This window comes from Cygnus atratus, chromosome 4 (assembly GCF_013377495.2).
Source record: "Cygnus atratus isolate AKBS03 ecotype Queensland, Australia chromosome 4, CAtr_DNAZoo_HiC_assembly, whole genome shotgun sequence".
NCBI classification, from domain to species: domain Eukaryota; kingdom Metazoa; phylum Chordata; class Aves; order Anseriformes; family Anatidae; genus Cygnus; species Cygnus atratus.
In genome coordinates, this window is record NC_066365.1 from 18,231,637 (window position 1) to 18,256,236 (window position 24,600).

Sequence of the window (24,600 nt, forward strand, 5' to 3'; positions counted from 1 at the left end):
GGGAGAACAAGTAAATCTCTTTGTTCTCCCTCAGGGAAGCGTAAAGAATTATAAAGCATTTCTGTATAATTCATGTTAACTGAAGTGATCTTCATGTGGTATTCCAAATTCTAGTCCTAATGCTGCAACAGGAAATTTTATGAGGTATCTTAGATTTCATTGTCTGTTACCATGGATAAAACTATTCTGTTAATAACAGTGTGCTTTTTCCTGCACAACAAATGCAAGGCAGATTCCTGAAACCTGTCATATTATGGTCACCATGTGTTAAGGGCATTTATATTGCCTGCCCTAGAGAATTATCAGAAATAAAGATAAATAGTAGTGATGCTGGGTAACTTATATGTATACTTAGGAACTTAACTATGCCATGCATAAACTTCAAATGATACAATGAATTTAGAAGCAAAACATGGTAATGCTTAAATACATATTCTATATTTTATTAGATGATGAATGTAAAAGTCTAGCCACCTTTTCCCTAAAGTTTATGTGTTGATATATATATTTTTTCAGAAATAAAACGCATACTGTTTTCATGGAGGTTTTAATAAAGTGCAGGATTAGACATGCTGCAAGCATCCTGAGATACTGAAAGCTAAACAACCTGGGTGAAATCTGTGACAGTGCGGGAAATGTGCATGGGACTGTGCAATCATTTAAGTCATGTCTGATGCCTTTGACGTTGAGATGCATTTTGTACAGTAGGAATTTAATTCACATGATGTCAGTCATGTGTTACTTGATAACATAAAAAAGAAAGTAAAAGCACCTTTTATTCTAAGGCCCTAATTCTTCCCAGACCTGCCAGGAAGATTGTACAAATTGCAGTATGCTCGTTGAAAGCACTGGGGTTACTCAGTGTTAAGTACATACATATCTTACAGAAACAGCAGGTGGTATTTCACATAGTGTAGGATCTTTGTATTTGTTTTTAATTTTCTGTACCTTTAATATTTCTTCCTGGTACATACTTTGAGGACCTCTTCATTTTTTATAGTTGGACCTTTCGAAAGCTAAATATAATGCCTTTACCACGTCCTGATCTGTTTTCCATTTGATTTTAGAAACCAAACTCTTTAACATTAGCTAAGTTAAAGGATTTTTGTGCATAGACATGCATTACGAAGACCTATGTGTATATATAATTGTTTTTGTTGTCAGTTGGACAAATTCTGTTGTCTTTGTATGTTTTCACTGAGCCTTGTGTGAGGCAAACTCCACCTTCACCAATAGAAGTTTAGTTGCAGTCAGGACAAAGGATAAAATGATTCAAATGTTCAGGAGGGCTTTTTTTCTTTTGTGTTAACAGAAAGTAAAGCGTGAAATATGTTACATATCTTTAAGAACGGTTATGTGTGCATCATTTTAAAAAACAGTAATGTTTATATCCATTTTAACTTTTCTTGTTCATATGTACATTGTAGTGATAATTTCTGTATTATGTGCTGCTGAGCATTTAAAGTGTAGATAGAATGATTATGATGCAACGTAAACTACAAATTTATATTTCTTTGAAGTGCTCTAGCCAAAATGAAAAGTCTTGAATTTTTATGAATGTAAAAATGCATATATTTAAGAATATGGTGCTTGGTTTTTTTTTTTTTTCACTTTTTCAACAGAATTATAATCAGCAATATTTCTCGTTACATTAGTTCTAAATTCTAATGGAAATTATATTGCTCTTCATTTACTGTAAAATGTGCTTCACAGGATAACAATTGTGCATTTGTCCTGTATTTTTTAAATAAAGTACATACAACACCTCTAACTTCAATCACCACTGTAGTTGTAGTAAATACTAAAATAATACGGTGACTTAATAATCACTAGTGTGTCATCATGTCATGACATTATACAAACCATAACTCACTTGTAATAAATAGTGTGATAGTTCCTATACTTTTTGTAGAGGAGAAAAAAAAACTGTTTTATGTTTAAATCCCTTATTTTTTCCAGTGGTCTGGTGATGGGCATAGTAGAAGCGTGTGTTTCATACTTGCTTCTAAGCACTTGAGAAGTCATCAAAAAACAGAATAACACCCTTTGATTTGGGCATTTTGACTTCTGGTGCCAAACCAGAGATGATGTTAGGTTTGACTTCCAGAGGGAGCGAGTAGTCCTTGGCATTCACGTTGCTTGACTTCCTGAAGCACCCTGCAGTGACCCTGCATGTAGAAGTCTCTATAGGTTGGTGGCAACCAACAGCCCCCACCAGCGCACAGCCACATATGGCAAACGGTCACTGATGAGCTAATCTAGATGATAAGCTTCCACGTGTCTCTGCAGAGCAGATTATTATGTGCAGCAGCTACTGCGTGGCATGCACTGAAAGCAGAGCCCTGCTTGACCATCCTCGACCAGAGGAGACAGCTGGGGAAGCGGAGGTGGCGGGGGGAACCCCTCTGCCATCCTCTCCAGCCTTATGAGGAGAGGTGGAGAAGACAGAGATGTGAAGTGAGCGATGTAAGCCGGGCAGAAGGCACAGAGTCCTTCCCCGGGGAGGATCCGAAGCAGGTGCCAGGCAGGCGGTGGAGCCCAGTAGAAGACCACCCGCCGAGGCCAGGTCAGCGTTGCGCCCTCTCCCCGGGCCGGGGTCCCCGGGGCAGCGCAGCCGTGAGGGACCGTCCCGCCGAGGCCAGCGCGGGGCAGCGGCCCGGGGCTCCCCGCAGCGACCGACTCCTCCCTGCGGGGCCCCCCGCCGCCGCTGCCGGGCCGCCTCCGCCGCCGCGCCCGCCCCGCCTCAGCCCAGCGCCCCGACCGCTCTCGCCATGCGGCTCTGGGTGCTCCTCAGCCTGCTGCTGCTGCAGGACGCGCTGCCGCACGGTGAGCCGCCGCGACCCCCCTTGTCCCCCCCGCACCTTGCCTCGGGCTTCCCCGGCTGCTCCCCCGCTCCCTACCCCGCCGAGCGCCCCCCGCCCGCCGCCATGAGGGACCCCGCGGCGGGCCGGCGGCCATTTCGGGGAGCCCTCCCTCCCCTGGGGGGCGGCGGGTGCGCCCCCACAGCGAGCCGCAGAGCCAAAATGTGGCTTCGTTCAGGGCAGAGATTTTGGGTGCGTGTAGGGGGGTGTTGTTGGAAACACCAGCTACTCCTCTGCTGCCTCGCCGTTTTAAACCAGCTCTCAGGTCCCTGTGCCTGTCCCGAGGAGGCTTAGTGCTGTGCGTGGCGCTCAGTTAAAAAAAAAATAAAATAATTATAATCAATGTCACTTGTGAGGGAAAGAATGACACTTCAGCCCCCGAGGTGTGCCTGGACGTGGTTGCCACGAGCCCGTCTCCCACCCCAGGCCCCTTTGAGGTGTCCTTCGCTATGGAGCAGGCGTTGTGTCCCTGGTGCTGGTGGAAGGTTCCGGCTGCAAGTGGGTCGGTTCGTGCCTGGCAGGCATAAGTCCTTAACTTTCCTTTTTTTTTTTTTTTTTTTTCTTGATAAATCTCATTTCTATGTGTTTTGTGCACTGTTGGCCTTTTCATAGGAAGGACCGAACTTTGTTTGTAACTCAGTTTTATGTTGCGATGAACTCCTGGCAGGGGAAGGAGTTAGTTTTTGGCTCGGGAAGAAAGTTCCTAACCAACTTCTCTGTTACTCATACTTGTGGCTCTAGTCAGTGGCTTGTGCTCTTACTCTGAAAATGTCAGTCATTGTGTGATCTGTTGATGGAGAGGGCAGCTGAAGCAAAGATTGAAGATTCGTCCCTTCCTGCTGCCGTTTTGCATGTGTTGTCAGTAAAAGTTTGGGGAGTGAGGTCCGTCAGCCTGGGGGAGGCTGCGTGACGGTCAGGGTTTGTAGAGAAACCTGAGCCAGGCTCTGAGATGCACGGTGAAGGGAAAAGAGGCAGCTACCACAAGTGGCCCAGGACATAAGGGGAAAAATTATTGTAAGAACATGAAAGTTCTTCACCCTGAGAGCTGTTAAGCCCTGGAAGTAGTTATCCAGGGAGGTTGTAGAGTCTCCAGGCTGAGAGATTGTCTAAGTGCCCTGAGCAACTGGACTAGGGTAGGAAGGACCTTCTAGATGCCCTTTCCAGCCTAATTTTTCTTATGACTATGTACAAAGGGATTGCAATCTGGGCAAGGAGTTGCTGTACCAGTGTGGTGTAGAAGATTTCTTCTTAAAGATGGTGTGTGTGGATGTGTAGTACTACATCAAGAAAAGTGTTCTCTATTTAAGAAATAGACAATAAAAACACAGAATGAGAAATGAGTTGCAACTTAGGCAAAAGGTTTTCCAGGCTAACTTTCTTCTTGGTTCATCTATGCTCTATTTGGAGGTTTGGCTGGGTGCTTCATGCTGTGTCATCCAGGGGCTCATCTATGTGAGAAATAACCTGGCATATTTAATGATAGCTATTAATTTAAAGCCATAGGCATAATCAGATTGCTAAATAGCCTTCCTAACATAGCTTGTGTCAGTTTATGACCAGTGAAATATGTCTCTCCAGATTGCCTATGTGAATGTCGGTATGCCGCTCCATGTTGTCTGTGTGAGTGCTGGTTTGCATGGTAGCCTTGCACTTGAAGCACCACCAATAGAGGTGTGTCCGACCTGTTTTATTCTGTTAGCTACAATCACAAAGACTCTACCCTCTCATCCTAATCATAGGGGTTCAGGGTGATTCTTTATGGTAATGTACTGCTTGATTTATTGTTTTTTTCAAGTAGGAAGTCACCCATGTTAATGTGAGTTGAAAGGTCTCTAATGCTGCCAAGATGTAGCATGGGACCTGCTGTGTGGAATGGGTACGTCAGGTGGATGGTGCACACAGTTCCTCTGTCCTTGTGGAAGACCTTGCTCGCTCTCTGCTTCTGAAGCTCTTAGCGGGCACTTGAAGGAACTCAGGGGCACTCTCCAGTTGTAGCCCATGCAGCTGTGAAACCAGTGGAGCATGCACGTGGATATAGGTGATGTCTCAGGTCAACACTGAATGTGTTTTGCATTCTGTGACTAATACTCATTTGGGGATTTTTGTGTGTGTAGCATCTATGAGAACAGGGCGGGGGGGAGAAACATTAAAAGGTGCTGTGAACCAGGACCAAAAGTGCTGTGTGACATATTTTTGTGATGTATTGATGTACTGTCTCCTGCTTGGACACAAAGGGTTAGCTAGGGAGCCTGAATGTACCATTGCAGAGGAAATGAGTGCAGTGTGTCCTGGAATTGATATTTGGAGCAGATCAGAGGTAGACGTGATGTGTGTTCTCAATGAATATTTTTCAACTAAGCCTTTTCTTCTTAATTGTAAGTGCTGTCCCTTGATTTAAACAGTGGGGGTTCTGTGCATAAACCCAGTGAGAGGGTAAAGTACCCCAAACATGGCATATTCACGTACCTGAGTAGATGGGCTGGTTGAGTTTGTTCCCTTCCCTGGGAAGGTCTTGCAGTTTGGGTAAGAGAAAGGAGGAATCAGTGCAGTGAGTTCTTTGTTTGCAGATGGATTTGATAGCGTGTCCTCTTCATCTGAGGTGATAGACTACTGTACCAGTTAGTTACTGGGCTCACAGAGATTTAATTCAGCAATGACAGGGTGGGATTATGAAGTGCAGAAGGTGGTGGCTTCAGGCTTGTGTGGCAACTCACTTCTTGGGGAGGTTCAGGAGAGAGGCAAAGCAAGGTTTTCCGTGTAGGAAGGTAAAATCTCCTGTGATGGCTTTTCCTGAAATGCCCTGCTGTCATCTGCAGGAAAATACAAGGTGAGAAAGACAGAGCCCCACTGTGCAGTGGGGAGCGTGGAGTAGGAGGAAAGTGTTTAGGCTCGTTGGGAACTAGAGAAACATGTGGAACAGAGGGAGCCTGTGTGGAAAGGAAAAACTGCATCTGGAGGAAATTAAAACCAGGCTTCTGGCACTTAAAATTGAAGTGCTTTCATAGGCAAATCTTTAACAGTTTCCTAGCGGCAGAGTCTCAGGTGTGGAAGCGCACGGTTTGGGGTGATGCGTTTCCTCAGGGTGACGTTGTAAGAGCGGCGTGTCCTCAAACTAATTGGGGTTGTGTTGGGGTTGGCAGAACGTAATGGTAGTGGCAAAGAGCAGTTTGAACAAATGGTCTGATTTTAAATAGGGTTAAAAAAAAAAAAAAGTGTGATGGAACCAAAGCTTGTGTGCTTACAGAGACAAAGCTGGGAAGTGCAAGGGGGGGGAACTGGAGTGGATGGCTTGAAATGGGAATGCTCGTTTGGCCAGTCAGTGGGACCTTCTAATAGCAGGACTCAATTTCCACGGGAACAGTGGAATAGCTTGCCCCAGAGAAGTGGCAGTATGTTTTGAAGAAAGCTGTAGTCTCAAATCTGGTGCCTGGTGAGCTCTGTCAGTAAAACGGCAGCTCTAGACAGAAAAAACAACCTGGTGACTGACCGCCCAGTGTACGACTGATCTACTAAGGAAAATCGGAGAGGCAGCAAGGGTCGGAAAGAACAGCAACAGAATTGCTTAGCCTTGTGCAGGCTGGATCGCACATGTCGGGGTGTGATGCCAAGTGTAATTGTTCAGATGCCACAAACGATGACTTCTTACAGCAGCTCCTCGGAGAACCCCCGAGAAAAGCAGCAGTTCTTGACGTGATCCTGAGCAGTGCTCACGATTGGAGTCAGATGTTGCTTTAGAAGAGCCAGACTGTAGTTTTAATATTCTTGCAGGAATAATAAAAGCCAAAGAAACCACTGATGTGTTTAATTTGGAAAGGAGGAATTAAATAAAATGGGGAGGCTTATTAACTCACATATGAGTTAAATACAAAAACTAGAATAAAGCAGACGAAAAAGTTTGAGAAACAGCTTGCAAAAGGGATTAAAAACCAGCCATAAATCTTTTTTTTTTTTTTTTTTTTTTCTTGTAATGTGCTGGGTTGGGACAGGAAGAGATGGCCATAAACTCTAGTGCTGGTAGGAACAGGCAATAAGAAAGAACACCTACAGAAACTAAAACAGTAAATTAAAAATCTCATTACTTTTATGCATCTGTGTTCACGCACCTCTATGGAGGTGCTCAGGCTTTACTGGAAAATAGTGACGTTGTGACCCTATCAGGGACTTTGGTAAGTGCCATATCCTACAGGGCACTGTAATAGTAGGCAAAATCTTTATGGGGAGAATCATTAGAAGACATCTTTCATTACTATGATAAAGAACTAGCTTTGGAGCAAATTGACAAAGCACATGTTTTTCAACAGATTTATAAACCTGCATCAGAAAAAAACACCTAACAGTAAAGATTTGCTGAAAGATCTCCAAATTTTAAAAGACTGGGCAGTGAAAATAGGACTTGAAATTTTGTGTTGGTAGGCACAAGCAAACACACAGCAAAAATGACTAACTTTGCACACACGTTGATGGGTTACTGCTTAGGAATTGCTTCTTTGGAAATTGATCTTGAAATGATGTTTGGTTATCCTAGAGAAAGTCAACTCCTGATATTTCATTGCTGTCTTGAAAACCAGTAAGCTCAGAAGACACCACTAATATGTACATCCGTGATGTGACCATATCTTGAACCTAGTGTGCAGTCTGCTTTTGTCTTCTTTCTGTTACCCAAAGGTGATGCAATGGATCTGTTGTTCGTATGCGTGTTCTGTACGAGGAACGATTAAATAGACTAGGACTTGTCAGTCCGGAGCAGGTAAGTACCCTACAGCGCTGCGAAGGTACAAGGGGCTCACAGAAACAGTGGCACTTGTTCCCTTAATGTAAAGCTAGGAGACATCTAATATTTATGTATAGTTTCTGTAGTTTTGAAAAAGACACCAGAACAATTAATAAAGGAAAAATCCAATACAGTGATAGCACTTAGAGCTCACAGGTTCCTCAAGCCAGGAATCAAATATGGAAGGGACAGAGATGTTTGGCCAGCCCCAGTGCATACATACAGCTTTTCTAAAGTGTCGCAGAGAAAGAGTGCTCCTGCCTGCTTCAACTTGCCCCTGCAATATAGGTGACCTGTCACTTACTAGGGTCGTGTGCTCGGAGTAGTTAGAAAATGGGTACAGAGTAAAACTGGAAGAAACAAATATTTGTTTCAGTCTCCAGTCCAACAATCATACAAGGTTACTCTTTATGGTGAAGTGCCACAATCTTTGGAAAGTGTTGCTGTCTGATCTCTGCTGGTGTTAAGGTGGTGAGGCATCTCTGCAATCAACTTCACCAAGTTAATAACCTGGAATTGGGAAAATGTATGTACGGTGGGGGTGTGCAGCTCAGTAACTGCATGCATACCTCTCCAGAAGTTAACCTTATTACGTTTGAGTCCAAAGAGCTCCAAAGGCATGGGGCAGAGTAAGAAGTCTGCACCACTGCTGTCCTCCAGGAGTTTGTTTTGGGGTTGATGTGGGACTAGAAGGAAATGCTGCTGAAAATCCCTGCTGAAATCACAGGGGCACAGAAGGGCTGGAAGGGGCCTCTTGGAGTCACCCAGTCCAAGACCCGGGGTGAGCAGGGCCACCTCGAGCTGGCTGTCTGTAGGTCCATGCCCAGTGGGGTTTTGAAGATCTCCACGGCTGGAGGGAGGCTCCGCAACCCCTCTGGGCAACCTTGAGCCTGTGGCTGACCACCCTTGCAGCAAACGGTGTGTTCTTGTTTCAGATCGTATTTCCCAGTTCTTCCTCGTGGTGAGCTCGTTGATTGGTTTGTACGGTAAGGTACCAGAGCACTTTTACGTGGAAAACCTGCACTCAGTGTACGTTAGCTGTCAGGCATGCTTTGTGGATGTTTTGCTGACGAGGGGCAGCAGTTTTAAGCTCATCTCACAAAAAGATCCGTGCTTCCCACTGTCAGTTAAAGCGTGAATATCTTCGTTATTAATGAATTAATTTCAAAGGCTGCTGTCAACCTGCAGGGGTGCTAAACTATGGAAATGCTTACGACTTACCTTGCTCTTTGCTGTGTGACTGCACGTGGGGTATGCCTGGCGCGGATAGGCAATGTCAAGCAGAGGTGGAGAGCTGCTGTTGTGCTGTTTTGGTATGCCTTGCATAGGGGTGAGGCACTGAGCAGTGCAAGTCAAAGAAAGGGTCATCAAAAAGATCTTGAGGAGTTCGCAAAGGAATTTTGAAGCTCAAAAGCATTTTACACCTTTCCACCCAAGAAGTCAGCATAGTGAGTTTCATCCCATATACATTTGAATCTGGGGGTTAGTTTTTTTTTTTGTTTTTTTTTTTTTTCCTAAAAAGGATAATTTTGTGTTAGTCAGTTGGAGATACCTCTCTTTTCCATTTCATTTGCTTAGTTTTTAAAGGCTGCTGAGCATCCCTATAGCCTCTAGCAGGTAATGAAATCTCTTACCATTTGCCTCTAAATGAGATTTCAGTTTCCAAGATAAGTGGCCATAATAGAGAAGTGATGAATTAAATGCGGCCTTCAGGTGACTTCCCAGTTTTTCTTCACGTCTCTCTACGGTAACCTGCTATATTAAAAGGTTGTGCAGAACTGATAAATGTGTATAAACACACAAATATGTATAAAGATGGGGGACTTGTGTAGCATTGCATACTAAATGGCAATGACAAAAGTAACTGGAGGGAAAAATACTGTCTTTCGTTCCCGTACCATCTGAGAAGTTCACATGCCTTACATATTTGTCTATTTATGTGACCTGTAAGCATAGATTTTCCACATGCTATTGAAAGCTTTCTCCTTTTTTTTTTTCTTTTTCTTTCCTGGAAAATGAGCCATGTCAGAGACTTCGAAAACTTATGGAAATTAACTCTTAATAATTTTTGTGAATCTTTTATAGGAAGATCAAAAATTCTCTGTGATAATAAAGAAGAATTGGTTTGCAAGAAGACTGTATAACCTGTTTCTAATCAATAACATTGCCTTCTTTTCCTTATTTTACCAGTTATCGGACAGTCTGCAAAAAATAAGCATCCAAAAGAACCAGGGGAAAACAAAATTAGGCCTGTCAATAAAAAAGTAAAACCCAAAGGCCCCAAAATGAAGGAGAGAGAATCTGCTGACTCCTCTTCCAAATCGCAGTCCATACTGATGCAGGTGATGGATAAAGGTCGCTTCCAGAAACTAGCTGCCACTTTAAGCCTGTCTGCGGGACAAAGCATAGAACTGCGCTGCAAGGGGAGCAATGTTACTTGGAGCTATCCTTCGTACCTAGACACCTTCAAAGACTCCAGACTCAGGTAAGCTATTTTTCATTTTTTGGGGGAAAAAGATGTGCTACCCAGTGGCTGCTTATGCCTGTAACAAAGGAGAAGCATCTTCCAGTCACGCCCAGTTACTGCCCTGTGATGTGCACTGTGCAATAGTCTCGTAGCACGTGAATTGAATTTCCTTCAGCTCAATCTAAAACAGAAGTTGTGGTCCAGGGGGACACCAGTGTGCTCCAGCCACTACCAAAGAACCACACTAGAGCTGATCTGAAGTAAAACTATCAAAATATGTGAGAGGGGATGTCAGGTACTCACCACCAGCTCTGGTGCTCCACAGAGACCTGCTGCTGTTGGGCTGTGCTGGCTGCTAGCGTAGGTATCACCTGAGACACACCCATTAATTTCCTGAAGAGGCTCAAACCCACATCTCTCAACTTGGAAAAAAATAAAAATACACCAACCAGTGCTCTAAGGTGTGAGTGAGGGTAGACTTTACCTCTTCTGTCAAAGTTACCCTTGCATGCAGAGGGAATTGCAAGGTTAGTGGTGAGACAGAGTTTAACGCTGAGGATAGTCACCTTGGGTTTAGGAAGGCTTTTTCTTTCATCTAGTGACAGCTTAATGGAAACCACATAAGTAGTTGTGAGAGCAGGAAGAGGAGCTAAGGACTTTCTCCCTCTCTCTGCCCCACCAGGTGAGTGTACTGTTGTTCTAAACAGCACCAAAAACTGTACTTTCGTTGGCCTTCCCAGTTCTTGAGCATAGTACATGATAGGGAAGTGTAGATTGAATGTACTAATTTCATTCTGTATTTGAAAGAGGAAGGGCATAAAAGGGACTTCAAGGGTGTCTTCCACTAACACTTTTTTGCCAAGAGAAGAGCCTGTTTTCACTATCTGTTTTATGGAGATTTAGGTTTAAGTGTCTATGAAAGACAAGCAGTCAGGAGACTGAGGAGCACTGTGAACGATGCCCTAAGAAATAGCCATAAGGAGTATTTCTTGCGTTATTAGGTAAGAGGAGCACAGAAGTATGAGCAAAGGTATCAAGCCCTACTGTCCTTTTTTTTTCTAAATTAAGTAAAAGTTTGTGGGATCTTAAATAACCAAGGTTGTCTGAATCTCTGTGATCCATTTCCCTTCCTTACAGGCATGAGGCTGCCTTAAAATCATTCGGTTCCTTTTTCAGATATACTCTTCTTTCTACTTCTCTTTTCAAAGAATAAGGTTGAAAATTGACAGCTGTACCCTGTGGTCTGTACTGTACCCTTATGAAATTCATGAGCTGATTCTTTTCTTGAGTGTATAATTACTTGTCCCCTTACAGCTTAGGAGTTCAAGAATAAACTGGCTGCATAAACTTCTTTATAGCTAGTATAAGACTTCCGGTGTAAGAAGTTACAGCAACAAGCCTATTTATGCCGAGGGCTTATCTCAGCAGTATCTCTCAAAAGATCTTGTGGCTGATTTGAACAATTACTGTGTTTTCTTTTGCAATAAATGGTATTTTATTCAGAGTTATGCCAGTAGGTGGCATATGTCAGCCGCAGTACGGGCCTGGCCTACTAGCATGCCAAAGCAGAATGTGCAAAATCATACCGAAAGGGAGAGTGTGTGTGGTCGTGGGTCTCACTTCTAAGTGTAGCTCACCCTTTGCGCATCTGCAGATGGGCTGCTTTCGTGGTTTGGACTGTATGTATGGCCCTGTAGACCTGTAGATAACGTGTACGTGTTATCTGAGTATTAACATCTGGCACTGAAGAAGGCAAGGCAAGTATTCTCAGTTTTCAGAGAGGGATCTGAATGCTGCTTCATTATTTGTTCAACTGTCTGTTCTTCTCTTGTACTGCTTTAGTGATGCAAAAGGGGTAAAATACAAGAATGTGGATGGTTTGGGGAAAAAAGATACGTATTTCCTAGTTTTGTAATCTGCCATTTTGCAGTTTGAAGCAGTTTGGGATTCTGTTGCCTCAGCAGTTTACCTCTCTGTTCTCATTCAAGTTCACAGTATTTGTCATTTGGTAACAGTAAAACGAAAGTTAATAATGTCACCCAAAATAAATGCTATAAGACATTTTGGATGGATGGATATATCTTGCCTAAGTATTTTATTTTAGAAGTATGTTAGGGTTCTGTCTAAGGGTCTATATTGAAATATGATGATCTTTGCTTTAGAAAAAATATAGAGAAGTAAATTACTGAAGCACTAAGACTGATTTAGACTGAATCAACTATTTTAATTGTAAGCAGAAGACCCTATAACTAACTAGAGAAATTGAAGATATAGATTAATAACACATTTCAGAGTCACAGAATGGTAATAATTTATGGAGACATTGACAACCAAATCTTGTGCATCACGTTTTTATCATGTTTTTGTTAATTATCTCAAGATCTTTGCCGTAGACAGATGCACACGAAACAGTCTTTGTAGAACGTGCCCTTTATGAAAAGCAGAATTTGTATTCCTTCATTTTAGCAAGCTTTGACTGAATGTAACTGAAAGTATCGTGAAGACCTCATCTAGTTAGCTTTCAAGAGGAGCCTAGATCTTCTTGGCATGCAAAAGTCCATGCAGTAAGCATCAACTATAAAAAGCAATTTTTGTAATTTTACAAATATTTTACGCAGATTATTTTAAAACAAAATGCTGAATATAGGACAGAGGGGAGAAAATGAGGAAAAATTATTAACAAGTAACCTACAGCAAAAATGATGTAATCCTGTAAATAGATTCATGTTCAATATATGTTTTTGTGCTTAAAGATGCGGTGTAAGAGGTGAGATATCCACTGCCAGTTAGTGAGGTGTGGAGGGGAGCCCAGGCCAATAAACCGTACCTTGGATTTCCACGCTGGCCTTGCAAAAGCACTGGGGCAACCGGAGGTGGCAGCAGCAGGGGCAAAGTGGTTGGGGTCTGCGGAGGTACTGGAAAGTGAAGAAGAGCAGGGGAGAAGGAGAAGGTTGCTTGGACCGGAGGACAGGAGAGGCAGTGGTGACAAGGTCTGTGCAATTGCTGGGGACTGATGACTGCATTCTCTTTGCTCGATGGTACATCCCTAAAGCAGCTGATGCTCAGGCATCCATTTCTTGCTTGTCTTTAAGTAACAGAAGGTACATAAAATTCAATTGATCTGGTGGGAGTACTCATGAATTTTACTAAAATCATAAAACCACGAAGCATCTTGCATCTCCTGGGAGCTACTAACATCCTCAAACTCCAGCTGTTATGGGGAGGAAGCTTCGAGGACCCCTAGCATCTAGCACAATTGCAACTGTGTGGGGCAAAAGAGACTTTAAAGTGCAGCTAATTGGAGGGTTTGGTAGCAGCAGAGCTCTGGGGCAGAAGCTGATGTTGAAGGTGCTGACCAAGGTCTGCTTCCTGTAGAGAAGCAGGAGATCTGGGACAGAGCGTGTGTTTTGGTTTGCAGCTACTTAAATGTATACATTTCCTATGGGTGGTTACAAAAAGAGGTAGTGATAAAAGCCAGATGTTTTGCCTCCGTGCCATGCTTGTCGTGCTTTTATCTCACCCATATGGAAAGGAGAAGACAGCAGCCTGGAGGACAATATGAGTTTTCTAAGAAGGAAGAGGTTATATTTACAAAAGCCAGTTTTGTAATACTGATGGCTGTGGTTTCTTTGAGTTTGTTTTTGGAGGTATGCTTTATGACTTTGTAGATGAAGTATTTTTGCTTGGCAGTACCAGAGAGTCTGTGTTTAATAGATCTGTAGCTGTTAACATATGCTAAAATTATCACTTGGGGCTTGTGAGGGGAAGAGGCTGAGTGAAAGGAGGAGGACTCTTTGGCTGTCTCTTATCTTCAGCTGGAAGATGAATCCTCTCTTTCCACTGCCGTAACTGGAGGAAATACCAGCGCACACTGAAATGACAGACTTTGCTTTAGAGACCGTAGCAGGCAATACGGCTTGGGGAAGACAGCTAAAATTGTGTAGACTTTGCTGTTAAGTTAGGGGCACCCATCAGCTCGCTTCAGGACTAGCTTATTATCTGTAGTGCTCTCTTACCCTGTGCGGCATAAATACACCCTCCAGATAACTCTTTGTCTGGAAATTGTGAGTACTGGTTGAGTAATGTAGCCAAAACTCCTGGTGTTAACAGTCAAAGATAGCGCGGGCACCTCTGGAATGGCAGGGCTGGAATGCTGCTTCATGAAATGGTATGTAACAAGTTAATGACTGCAGGCTCACCCAGAAACTGGACCTACAGTGTGTGAGAAGGATCAAAAACTGAGAGGGATGAAGGAAAAAGAAGGGCAAGTACCTTTTCGCCTTCTTCTGCTCGAGAGCAAAAAGGTGCTCTGGACAAAGGCTAACTTCACGTGGTCTGTGCTCTGCCTGACTGGGAGCAGGGCTCTCTCCCATGTCAAAACCAGCAGTATCTATCAGATGAGTCTATGGTAAATGAACTTAGATGAAATGGAACTACTCCAGTTGGGTCAGAGTTGAAGAAGGACCGTGTGCATGTTTGTACATGGACAAGGAGCACTTTCCTATGTCTTGAGGAAACCGTGAATGTTGTACAGGACAAATCTAGGCTGCTTTAAATTGACACAGGCTCCTGCTGGCTTAGAGGGTTGTTGTCTGTGCTTACGTCTAACTGCGTTCCTTTTATTTCCATCTGCTCTGAAGTTTGAAAGCTAGGAGGCTTTTTTCTTGTGCTAAACGCTAGGGATGTTATGCCCCTCTCCTAGTGAGCCTGTATTTGAGATAAGCACTTCTGTGTCAGTATGAGTGCAAGCTGCTTGAGGGGAGGTTGCTAGATACTCTTAAGTGAGGCCATGTACACTATATTTTTATCATTCTTTATCTCTTTCTAGCTTCTAAACTTGGCATAGCTTTTCTGAGAAAGGTCTTTTGAACTTAAAATAACTAAAGCTTAATAAGGTGAATGTATGGAATAGGATTTTGAAGTAGGTTTTTTTTCTTCTTTTTTAAACAGCCTTGAAATGTTTCTATATACAAAATTTTTACTTTGTGATATGTAAAGCACAGTGGAGTTTTGGCTTTTGAGACAGATTTTTCATCATCTAAAATACTAATGAAATGAAAGCTCTCCTGGAAATATAGGTCAGTTGCTTAATTTGCCATTTATAATTCATTTTATGTAGTCTGTTTTGTCTGCTTAACATGGTCACATCACAAGTCTCAATGTTTCCACTCCTTCTGTTGCCAGATTTTGTTGCTGCATGTTTGTGGATGACTACATCACGAGGCTATTGCCATTGATTACTGGGTAGCTGATTCTCAGTTAAGCAGAACATGCTGCACAATAATTAATTAACTCCGACCTTATTTTTTTTGTCTGTTGGGATTTTTGAGCTATAGTTCAGTGTCTGCATCAACGGTTGGAGGCGAAATGTTCTAGCATAGTGTTTTCTGCAATATTGACAATTAGTGCTGGTTACTTGCCAAACATTTTATGCCAACGTAGTTATGCAGCCTATGAAGTGGAGCTGTGGAATTAAATAATAATAGAGACTAGGACATGCTTTGGATTTCTCTTTTCTTCCTGTGTGGGATACAAAAAAGGGTTGCTTGCCCACTTAGGAATTTGTCAAAGCTTACCCAAAAACTGAAGATGATTTATAATGTAAGGCAGTATATATATTACAAATGAAAATGCTGCTTTTCCATAATCACATGATTCCAAAAACGGGAATCACACAAGGTCACGTAGGACAAGTGAATTAGCAAGCAGGAAACACGATTTGCCTGTTTCCTTAGGCAGCCCTCAAAACTGCTCCGTGGTGCATGAGTGTGCTGACAGAGCCTGAAGGCTTCAGTGGAAAAGATAATTCTCAGCCCTGTTTGGGTTGTTTATTTGGCATGGTTTTAATTCCTGAGCTCCTGGCCTTGGCTGGAGGCTGAACATTGGGTTACGTGAGCCTTTGCTCATGCTTGCGGGTAGTAAGTGCAGTCTCCTAGCAGAACACCCAGGGAGTTGGAAATCTCAGGGCACGTGTGTGGCTGAAAGCAGCAGCCTCTCTGGTTAAATAAATGAACGTGAGCAGCCAGCGGGAGGCTGCCTGCAATCGGGGCGTAAGTGTAACAGAGCGTCTAGCACAGGCAGCAGTGTCACGCACGTCTGCAGCAATGCTGCAGTGGCACAGTAACAAGAAGTTTTAGAGAGGAATGTCTTCAAAGTGTGTTAATCCCCCAGATAAAGGATTCGGTAAGTCTTGCATCTGCCTTACAGGATAACTGCTGTGTTATTGAAATAGGAAGATGGTAAGTAGAGAGAGAACCCACAGCTCAGTAAGAGCACAGGAGCTGTGGGGAATTGATGCAAGCTGTGTATTTGTCCAGACCCAATTTGAAACACTGAAAAGGAGTTTGCTAGCAGATGTCTAAAACTGGAAAAATCTCTCCTGGCGTGATTACACCAGAAGTGACCGTAGAACTCAGTGTCTTGCAAAGGAAAGGAAAGCAGGAAACCTTCGTGTTCTAAATATGCTACCATGTAAAGGCAAGTGGTAATAAAATAACATTTTTAAGGGTGAGAGCAGCAGTGAAATGCATCAGTACTGCCATGTGACTGTCCTGACAGGGTTCACGGACAACTGGTACTGTTGGACCAGTGCTTTTGCAGTCCATCAGAAGGTAACATAGCAGGTGCTGCTAACTCTACCAGCACCTGTCTGCAAGAAAGAGCCAGGAAAACAAACCTAAAAATAAAAAAGAACAAGATGAGATCGTGCCTACTGAATTTCATAGTTAAGACCCTTAGAAACAGCCAGTATCTGTACATACAAATTAATTTACAAATTTCATTCCACCAAGAGATGTATTTGGGAGAAAGAGGGGAAAAAAGGCAAGCGAAGTCCCAGAAATAATCGCACAGGTGGAATTTCATGCAGCCGCCTCCTGGTACTGCCAGTGTGGTTACTAGGCATGAAGTACCTTTCTGTATACTACTGAAGCAATGCTACAGTTGAAGTAAATGGTATCAGGAGTGGAATGTATTGCATGGAGTTGGCTTGGAGCATGAAAATATGGGATATATTTATGTAGACAAACTGAGACAATGTACAGACAAACATTGTTTATGGCAATCACAGCCCATTGTCAAAATAGAGGCTCTGGAACAAGTTCAAGAATGAACCAGATGAGATAAAAGCTTACAAATGCTCATGCATGTAGTCAAAATCAATAAAACTGTTGTGTGCAGGCCTTTGCTGGAGCAAAAGGGGAAGTTGCAACACAGCTCTGAAGGAGAGATGGGGCTGTTGCAGAGCAGGAGAAAAATAATCAAAAGTAGAAGTGATCTGACGAAAATGTACAAGGAAACACCCCAGTGCTTGTCTGTGCCTTTTGTTTTTCTTCTCCGCAGTTTAAAGCAGCTTGACAGGTACGGTCAGCTGATCCTCACAAACTCCACTGCAGCAGACACAGGTGAATATAGCTGCTGGCTGCAGCTATGCAATGGTAACAAATGCAGGAAGGATGAGACTAAAATGGGTTCAACGTACATCTTTTTCACAGGTAATTAATTTGGGGATTATTAATATATTCATATAATATGTAGAAATAAAGATTGTTAGTAAGACAATAAGTCTGCTTCAGACCTTTTACTGTCAAGACTTTTTTTTTCCACAATTTTAGTCTATTTTTAGTAGATGTTAAGGAAGAAATTGCTGGTGAAGTTTGCAGACAATTACTCGCTTTGTGTAATTTATGAGTCCACTTTTCCTATGGATTATGCTACGTGCATACATAAAATAATGCACAGTGCAATGAAATCAAATGCCTCTGCAAATACTGACACGTGCTGAGGATCTTCTACAAATTGAATCCAAAGACTCTATAAGTTTTGAAAATGTGTCTTGATAAAGAAAATAGTTGTGTGTAGAAGACTTCTTTTGTCATGACATTCAGGTGACCCCATGCATTCTCTTCCACCCCCAACACATTTCCAGTTACCTGCACCAAATTCAAAACCTTGGCCTCACTGATCTTGGCAAGGCCACAATTTCTCCCAAGTGCCTATGTAGCATGCTGAGAGGCAAAACGCTCTACGTGCGTGTATTGCCCTGCAGAGCTTGAGACTGTAGCCTTAACATGGTGTAGTAAATATCTGTGTGCAGTTTACTGCTACTTGGTGCAACAGAGTTGAAAACAAATGGTTAATTTGTTCTTCCAATGGAAAACTTTCTGAGTGGTAAAATAACCTTTGCTGTGCGATTAGAGCTAAAGCATTCTTGGCTAGCGAATATTCCAGGACAAATGCTAAGATAGGATTGTTTGTAGTAGGTTTTGGAGCTAAATAAGACCATGCGACTGTACAGAAGCCATTTATCAGAAGTGTTTCATGTTCCAAGGATACATTCCTTCAGAAAGGCTGGAATAAACTTTTCAGCCAAGTTACTAGGTTAAATGCTCATGCTAGAAAGAGGAATTTCAGCTTTATAAGGAGGATGCCAAATATGGAAATACTCTTTAACTCTTTTAGTCTGAAAGCACTAAATATTTCAGCTACGTTGCAGAGCAGGAAATCAAACACTTTACCTAAAATCATATGTATAAAAAGGCTGTAGCTCCAAAAAATACCTCTTTCTAGATACATCTTATCTTACCGGTGGTGGTGTTTCTTCTAATGTTTGTTACCCTTTAAAATTGGGTGGGTGAACAGAATTAGATACAGATGAGTATTTAGATATTTTTTGAAAAGGAATTCTAAAGATTTTCCTAATCTAAAGAAATCTGACTACAAGACTGCAACGAAGGCTATTTTGAATTTCTTTTTAATTTAATGTTTTTAATGCAAGCTGTGTAAATACATAGTCTCAGATTAGAAAAGTGGTTTTTTTTGTGTGTGTATTTGAAGCAAAAAGCTTTCGGTTCATTTTTAATGTTGCCTGTAGCAATTTCCTCATGTATTTTCTCTTCTTGCTGTTAAACCAAGATTTAAACATTATTCTAACTATTTAAACTCTTTTGCTTAGATAAAGAGGAACTTTTTGTACCTACTCCCAGTTATTTTGAGATTGTCTACCTGAACCCAGATAAACCTGCAGTCATCCCATGCCGTGTTACTACTCCTTCAGCAAAAGTAACTCTACACAGGGAATTTCCAGCAGAAGAAATTGAAATTGATGGAACTAATATTATTTATGATGTTAAGAAGGGTTTTGTCTACCAGCACCCTACTTCTGATCACAAAGGTATCGTCTACTGCAAAGCAGAGTCACAGGGAGCACCTCAGATTTCCATCAAGTATCACCTACTCTATGTGGAAGGTAAGGTGGTGTTTCCTATATACTTACACTGACTCCTGTTTCTTCTGCTGACACGGTTTAGAAAACAAGTTTTAAAAAATGAATTTGTAAATTAAGTAATCACTGAATTTTGAAATCTTCATCAAAACTATATCTGATAAAGCTTTGTACATATAAATTCCAGCAATTTTCTGGTATAGGGTGGAAAGCTGCAGCTGTACATCACTTACCTGTTGCATTAAGCAAACTGATTCACAGCTCGTGTCTTGAATATGTTTTATTGGTATATTTCACTTCAGAAACCGATTTCCAGTTTCCCAATACTGTCTTTCTACTAGTCCCCAAGGGCCCACCCTCAACCACAATCATGGCATCATCCACTAGAGCAGAAGTCAGTGATGGCATTCATGTAATCTGCACCGTTCTTGGGGAGCCAGATGTAGATGTGAACTTCAGCTGGCAGTACCCAGGGCAAGAGGTAAGAGGTGTCTACCTTGGCTGAAATGTTTCTTTTTTCTTCATAAAGGCAATATTTTGAATGCCAGTTGCTGTCTAGATTTGGAGTGAAGATTCTTTCCTATTGTGGTGACTGCCTCTTGCTAGCTCAGGCATGCTGGCAGGAGGAGGCAGCACATCCCTTTTGAACTTCAGCCCATCTTTCCCTGAGAGCCTAAAAGCAGCGCAGAAGTGAAGCTTGAGAGCTCTTATGCATGTTAGCAAAACTCAAGCTAAGCAAAGCTCACCCCTCCCTCAGGTTTCCATTCCAAAGACACTTGGCCTCTGGCAGCATTTACAAAGAAAAGCCTGGTCAAAGCCCAGCCAGCGTCAGGAAGCTATTCTAGGGCAGTTCACAAAGCCTTTCTGATGCCTCTGCTTTTGATATTCTATCCATTTCCGTGGCTTGGGCACATGAATCATCAAACCCCAGAATCTTTAAACTGAGTTGCTGCTCAGATCCAGAAGCACAGACAACTGCTTCTGCCCAGACTCATCTCTACTGCTGTTTATCCTAAGCAGGCTAGGAGCAAGAGAGGGACTGCTGGAAGATGCAAACCTTCACCAGAGGAAAGGGGTCCTGTGGGACCTGAGGGATTGTATTGTATTCCGCTTGCCTGCCTTCCCGGTGCTGTGATGTTATAGGATGATGCAGAACTCACTAATGAGGCCTTAGCATCAGCACTGGTGTCCCTGAGCCAGCATGAAATTCAGTTGTCTGATGGTGGAGTTTATTGTTTAAGTGAGTGATCAGAGTTCAGTGCTTACTGGGCTTGAGGAAAAGCTGAAATCTGAAGCCCTAGAAGTTTGCTGTAGCCAGTAAGGTAGAGACTGTAGCACTCTCTCTGCCATGTAAGGAGTGCACCTTTTCAGGGGAAAATAAATGATGAGAGAGGAAGTGGATTTAAAAGGGATTTAAACCAAAGGGACCAAAGGGATTTAAAAGGTTGGTGATGGTGCTGGGCATGTGGAACCAGATTTCTGGTTCTTGCTTAGGTGGTAGGTTTTTTGTCTTTTTTTTTTCATGGGGATTCTTCTATTTTATTTTATCTTTTTGCTGGTCAATATTGTAAAATTTCATGCTGAGACTCAGTCTGAGGGTTCATGAGTAATTACCAGCTTACCCTCCCTGTCCTCTTCTTTAAATGAGGGCAGCCACAGCTTGCATTTGGTGAGATGCTTGGTACTAAGAGCATGGATTAGGTGATCTGGGGAGTGAGCACTAGGTGGAGCGTGGGAAGAGTTTGGCAGAAGAATTCACGTTTCCGGAGTCTATTTGAAGTTAGGAAGGAAAGTGGCAGGTGTCTAAATGGCTGGAGAAGCTTGCAGCTGTTGGCGGAGTAAGAAGTAAAATGGAAGGGAAAAGTGAAGTGTCTTCAGCTCCAGGGAACTGATGAACAATAGTTTTTTTGTTTGTTGTTTTTTTAGTTAAACACTCAAGTGTCTTCCTCTAAGCTTAGCCCTTAGCATTACATTGAGTGAGATACAGAAACAATTTGCAATGTCTCTGTCCTTCAAAGGGGAAGCTTTGTCTGTGACAGTCTTCATAACAATTCACTCTCTTGGGCAGGGAAGAGAAGAAATACCCCCATTGACCACATTAGCTTTGTTGACTGATTGATATATATTTTTGTTGTTGTTAACTTCCTTTGCCATCTGTATATTGGACTGTAGTAACTGCCTGTACAAACCCCAGTTTTACATCTTCTGTAATTGACAGTAATCGCTAAATACAAGCAATTGAAGGAACTCAATTCTGGACTCAGGCTGGCCTTCCAAAACTCCGTATCTTGTTAGTGCCTGCCCCTTGCTGCTTTTGCACTTTCAGAGTTGAATGGGTGCCCAAGCGTGGCTGCTGGCTGTTGTTGGCCCAGTGGTCCTACAGAACCTGATGCAGAGCTGGCACATGCACTGCAGTTATGCCTTTCTAGCCCTGATCGAACATAAATAACTAGGCATGCAAATTACCTCTCTTATTTGCTGTAGAAACTGCGCCTGCAGCCCAGGGCGCACGCTATCAGCAGAAGACTACACCCTCTGACTGTACCCACCTGCTGAGAGAGACAGACTTTGGCCTGTGACTTGCATCTCTCTACAGCCTAGAGAGGGCTCATGTGCTAAGCGACAGGCAAAAACAGTCTCAGCTCCAGCTGTGCCTGGGGAAAGGGAGGGAAGAGTCTTGCTTGGGTTTCAGCCCCAGCAAACTAAATGCCAGAGTAGCAGCCGTATACGCGTCTTGCAGACTTCGTCAGTTCCACTCCCCTCTAATTTTGAACTTTAGTTAAGAAGCAAGTCCCTACAGTCACTCATCGGGTGGGGGTGGAGGGAGCAGAAAGGGGAACATGAGTGATGCTGCTCTGATACACCTCCTTTTGTGCAAGAGAAATGAGCTACGCAGTTCTAAGACCTACTAGATCCTTCTGTTCCCTGCTGCAGCTTTCAGTGTAGGGGTATCAGTGCTATCTTTCTTTTTTTTTTTTTCCCTGCTACCCCACCCAGCACCTGGACAGCCACCTACCACTTTGTCTGCTGAGTCTTTTATCTAGTGCATTGTAGTGGAAGGACCCTCACCTCATCGCTGTAGACACTACCTCGCCCTCCCACTTTCTTCCCCCCAGATACTTTTTCCCTTGCCACTCCCTGACAATTGCATTTGCTCACTCACCTGCTGCGAATGCATACTGATCCACTCCTTAATATGCTTCCCTGAAACTATCTTCAAAGGAGAAGGCAATTAGTTTGAGGAAAAACTGGGATAGTGGAAGCCCAGCCAGGCAAATAGTATCTGCCTTACGTGGCATTAACCTTCACTTTTAATGCAGTCAGGGAAGCTCCATTTGCTGTACCTAAAACCTAACTTACTAACGCTTGAATTTAAGTGTGCAGTACTACTTGAAGGCAGTACTTGATTTTTTCGGGCTGGGAACAGGAGGCTAGTGCTCTGCTAAGTAGAGCTTTGCTTGATTCCTTCTAAAGCGTTAAGAATGTCTAGAAGAGCTTGCCATGAACCTTGAGGAGAAGGCATTAGTTTACAAAATATCATTTAAAGCTACTTACTCATTATGCTAAAAGAGAATTAGGTGAATCTTGGTCTGCTAACTCATGGCACTGCTGCCTTCCCATTCAGGACGTGCCAAATAGCTGAAAGTAAGTCCACACATCCATCTCAAACCGCTCCCCTTCCCCAGCCTGCCTCCCCTCTCTGAGTGAGTACGCAAACACAGCCTAACAAGTGGACCCCAGCATCTACTGAGCTCAGTCATACACTTAAGGCAGAGCTTTGGCAACCCATAACCTAGTGAGCCACCAGTCTAAAGCTGTCTCTTCCACTTCAAGTGCAAGTTCTCTGCGGTGTATTGTCTTTATTTGGTGTAACTCGCTGGTGTGTCAATACTTAACACAGGAATCTTCGCTGTGACTTTCAGAGGTAGACGTGGACTGACTGCTTGCTTCAGAATTTGATAGAGTCACTAAATACACTTTTTTTTTTTCTTTTAAACAGTCTGAGAGGCCTGTGATTATCCAAAACTTCTGGCGACTAATAAACAGAGGAACTGGACATACCACAAGAATCTCGAAGAGCGTTCTTGTTATTGAAGATTTTGAAGCCAGAGATGCTGGAAACTACATTTGTATAGCTCAGAACCTACAAGGAGAAACAACTGTGGCCACTGAAGTGGAACTGAACTGATAGGAAAGGCTTCTGGACCCATAATGAACTGTATGTTATTTTTACATTTTAACCAGTTAGTTTTTTATTAATGTTTAAATGAAAGGTTTCTCTATCACTTTCTTTTCATATGTCCATACGTTCCATTTTCACTAGGTTGACAGGCCAAACATCTGGCAGTAGTCAATTGTGAGTTAAAAATACTATGAAGTATTAAACTTTAAGCCTGAACATGCACAGGGCTTACAATATTTAGGAATAGGTGCTCTTGAGCTTTGCATATGGTCTTTTTCTCAAACTCTTTTACAAGATTAACCTGCCGTATGGTTTGTGCCTTTTTCCTCCGTGAAAACCGAGGGGATATAAAAACTCCACCAGTGCAGGCATCTCTTTTTCTGGTGCTGTGCAATTTTTAAAGTTTAGAATACTGTACATGTTTAAAAGAATCATATAGAACTAGACAATAGCAATGTTTATTTTGTAAGAATAATTAAAATAATTAACAGTATAAAACAGTAAACGTGTGTACATGTGTGTGTTCATTTTTTATATGTATAAGGATACAAAGCACAATATTCTTAGTCCTGGGGAAGACTAGTAATAAATAAATATTAAAGTACTAGAGGGTGTCTCCAGAGACTTGTAAGTGGTTGGATACATTAGATTTTTTTTGCTCATGTTGTTGCATTCTTACAACTTACTATGTAGCTTGTTTACAGTTCATTTCTCAATAGATGTAGCAATGTAGCATTGTTTTTGTTTGCTAAAAGTAAAATTTGCATTTATTTATATGGTATCATTTACAGAAGAAAAAAATAACATGATTAGATTAATGTTCGATTATACAGCAGATCTCTTCTCAGGTTAAGTTTAACTTGATTGCATTAATTTACTTCGGAGGAAAGGAAAGATGTTTGATTTACACAGAACAGTATCTGGATAAATAATCAACTGCTTCTCTCACCATGAATTTAGTTCCCACTGCAAGGAAAGAGCCTTTCCAGAGAAAAGGTAAGACTTTGATCCCAATGTTGTTGGATGCTTCAGCAATGGTTATTTTTCTCCTAGGGCTTGACCAAAGAAATCCACATAAGCTAGAACTTCTGATAC

At 42.5% G+C, this 24,600-nt stretch overlaps 1 protein-coding gene across 2 annotated transcripts; it reads left to right on the top strand.

Annotated features, from left to right (window-relative positions):
- Positions 1–2,694: 2,694 nt before the first annotated feature.
- On the top strand, positions 2,695–24,014 carry PDGFRL (platelet derived growth factor receptor like). Of its 2 annotated transcripts, none has more exons than XM_035558858.2 (6): positions 2,695–2,826; positions 9,823–10,117; positions 17,441–17,592; positions 19,053–19,346; positions 19,625–19,803; positions 23,323–24,014. In XM_035558858.2, exons 1-6 carry the CDS (start codon positions 2,772–2,774, stop codon positions 23,509–23,511), a joined length of 1,164 nt encoding a protein of 387 aa, XP_035414751.1. In that variant the 5' UTR covers positions 2,695–2,771; the 3' UTR covers positions 23,512–24,014. The 2 variants fall into 2 exon arrangements, with proteins under 2 accessions (XP_035414751.1, XP_035414828.1); XM_035558935.2 differs by having other exon boundaries at positions 2,716–2,826; positions 19,664–19,803.
- Positions 24,015–24,600: the final 586 nt, after the last annotated feature.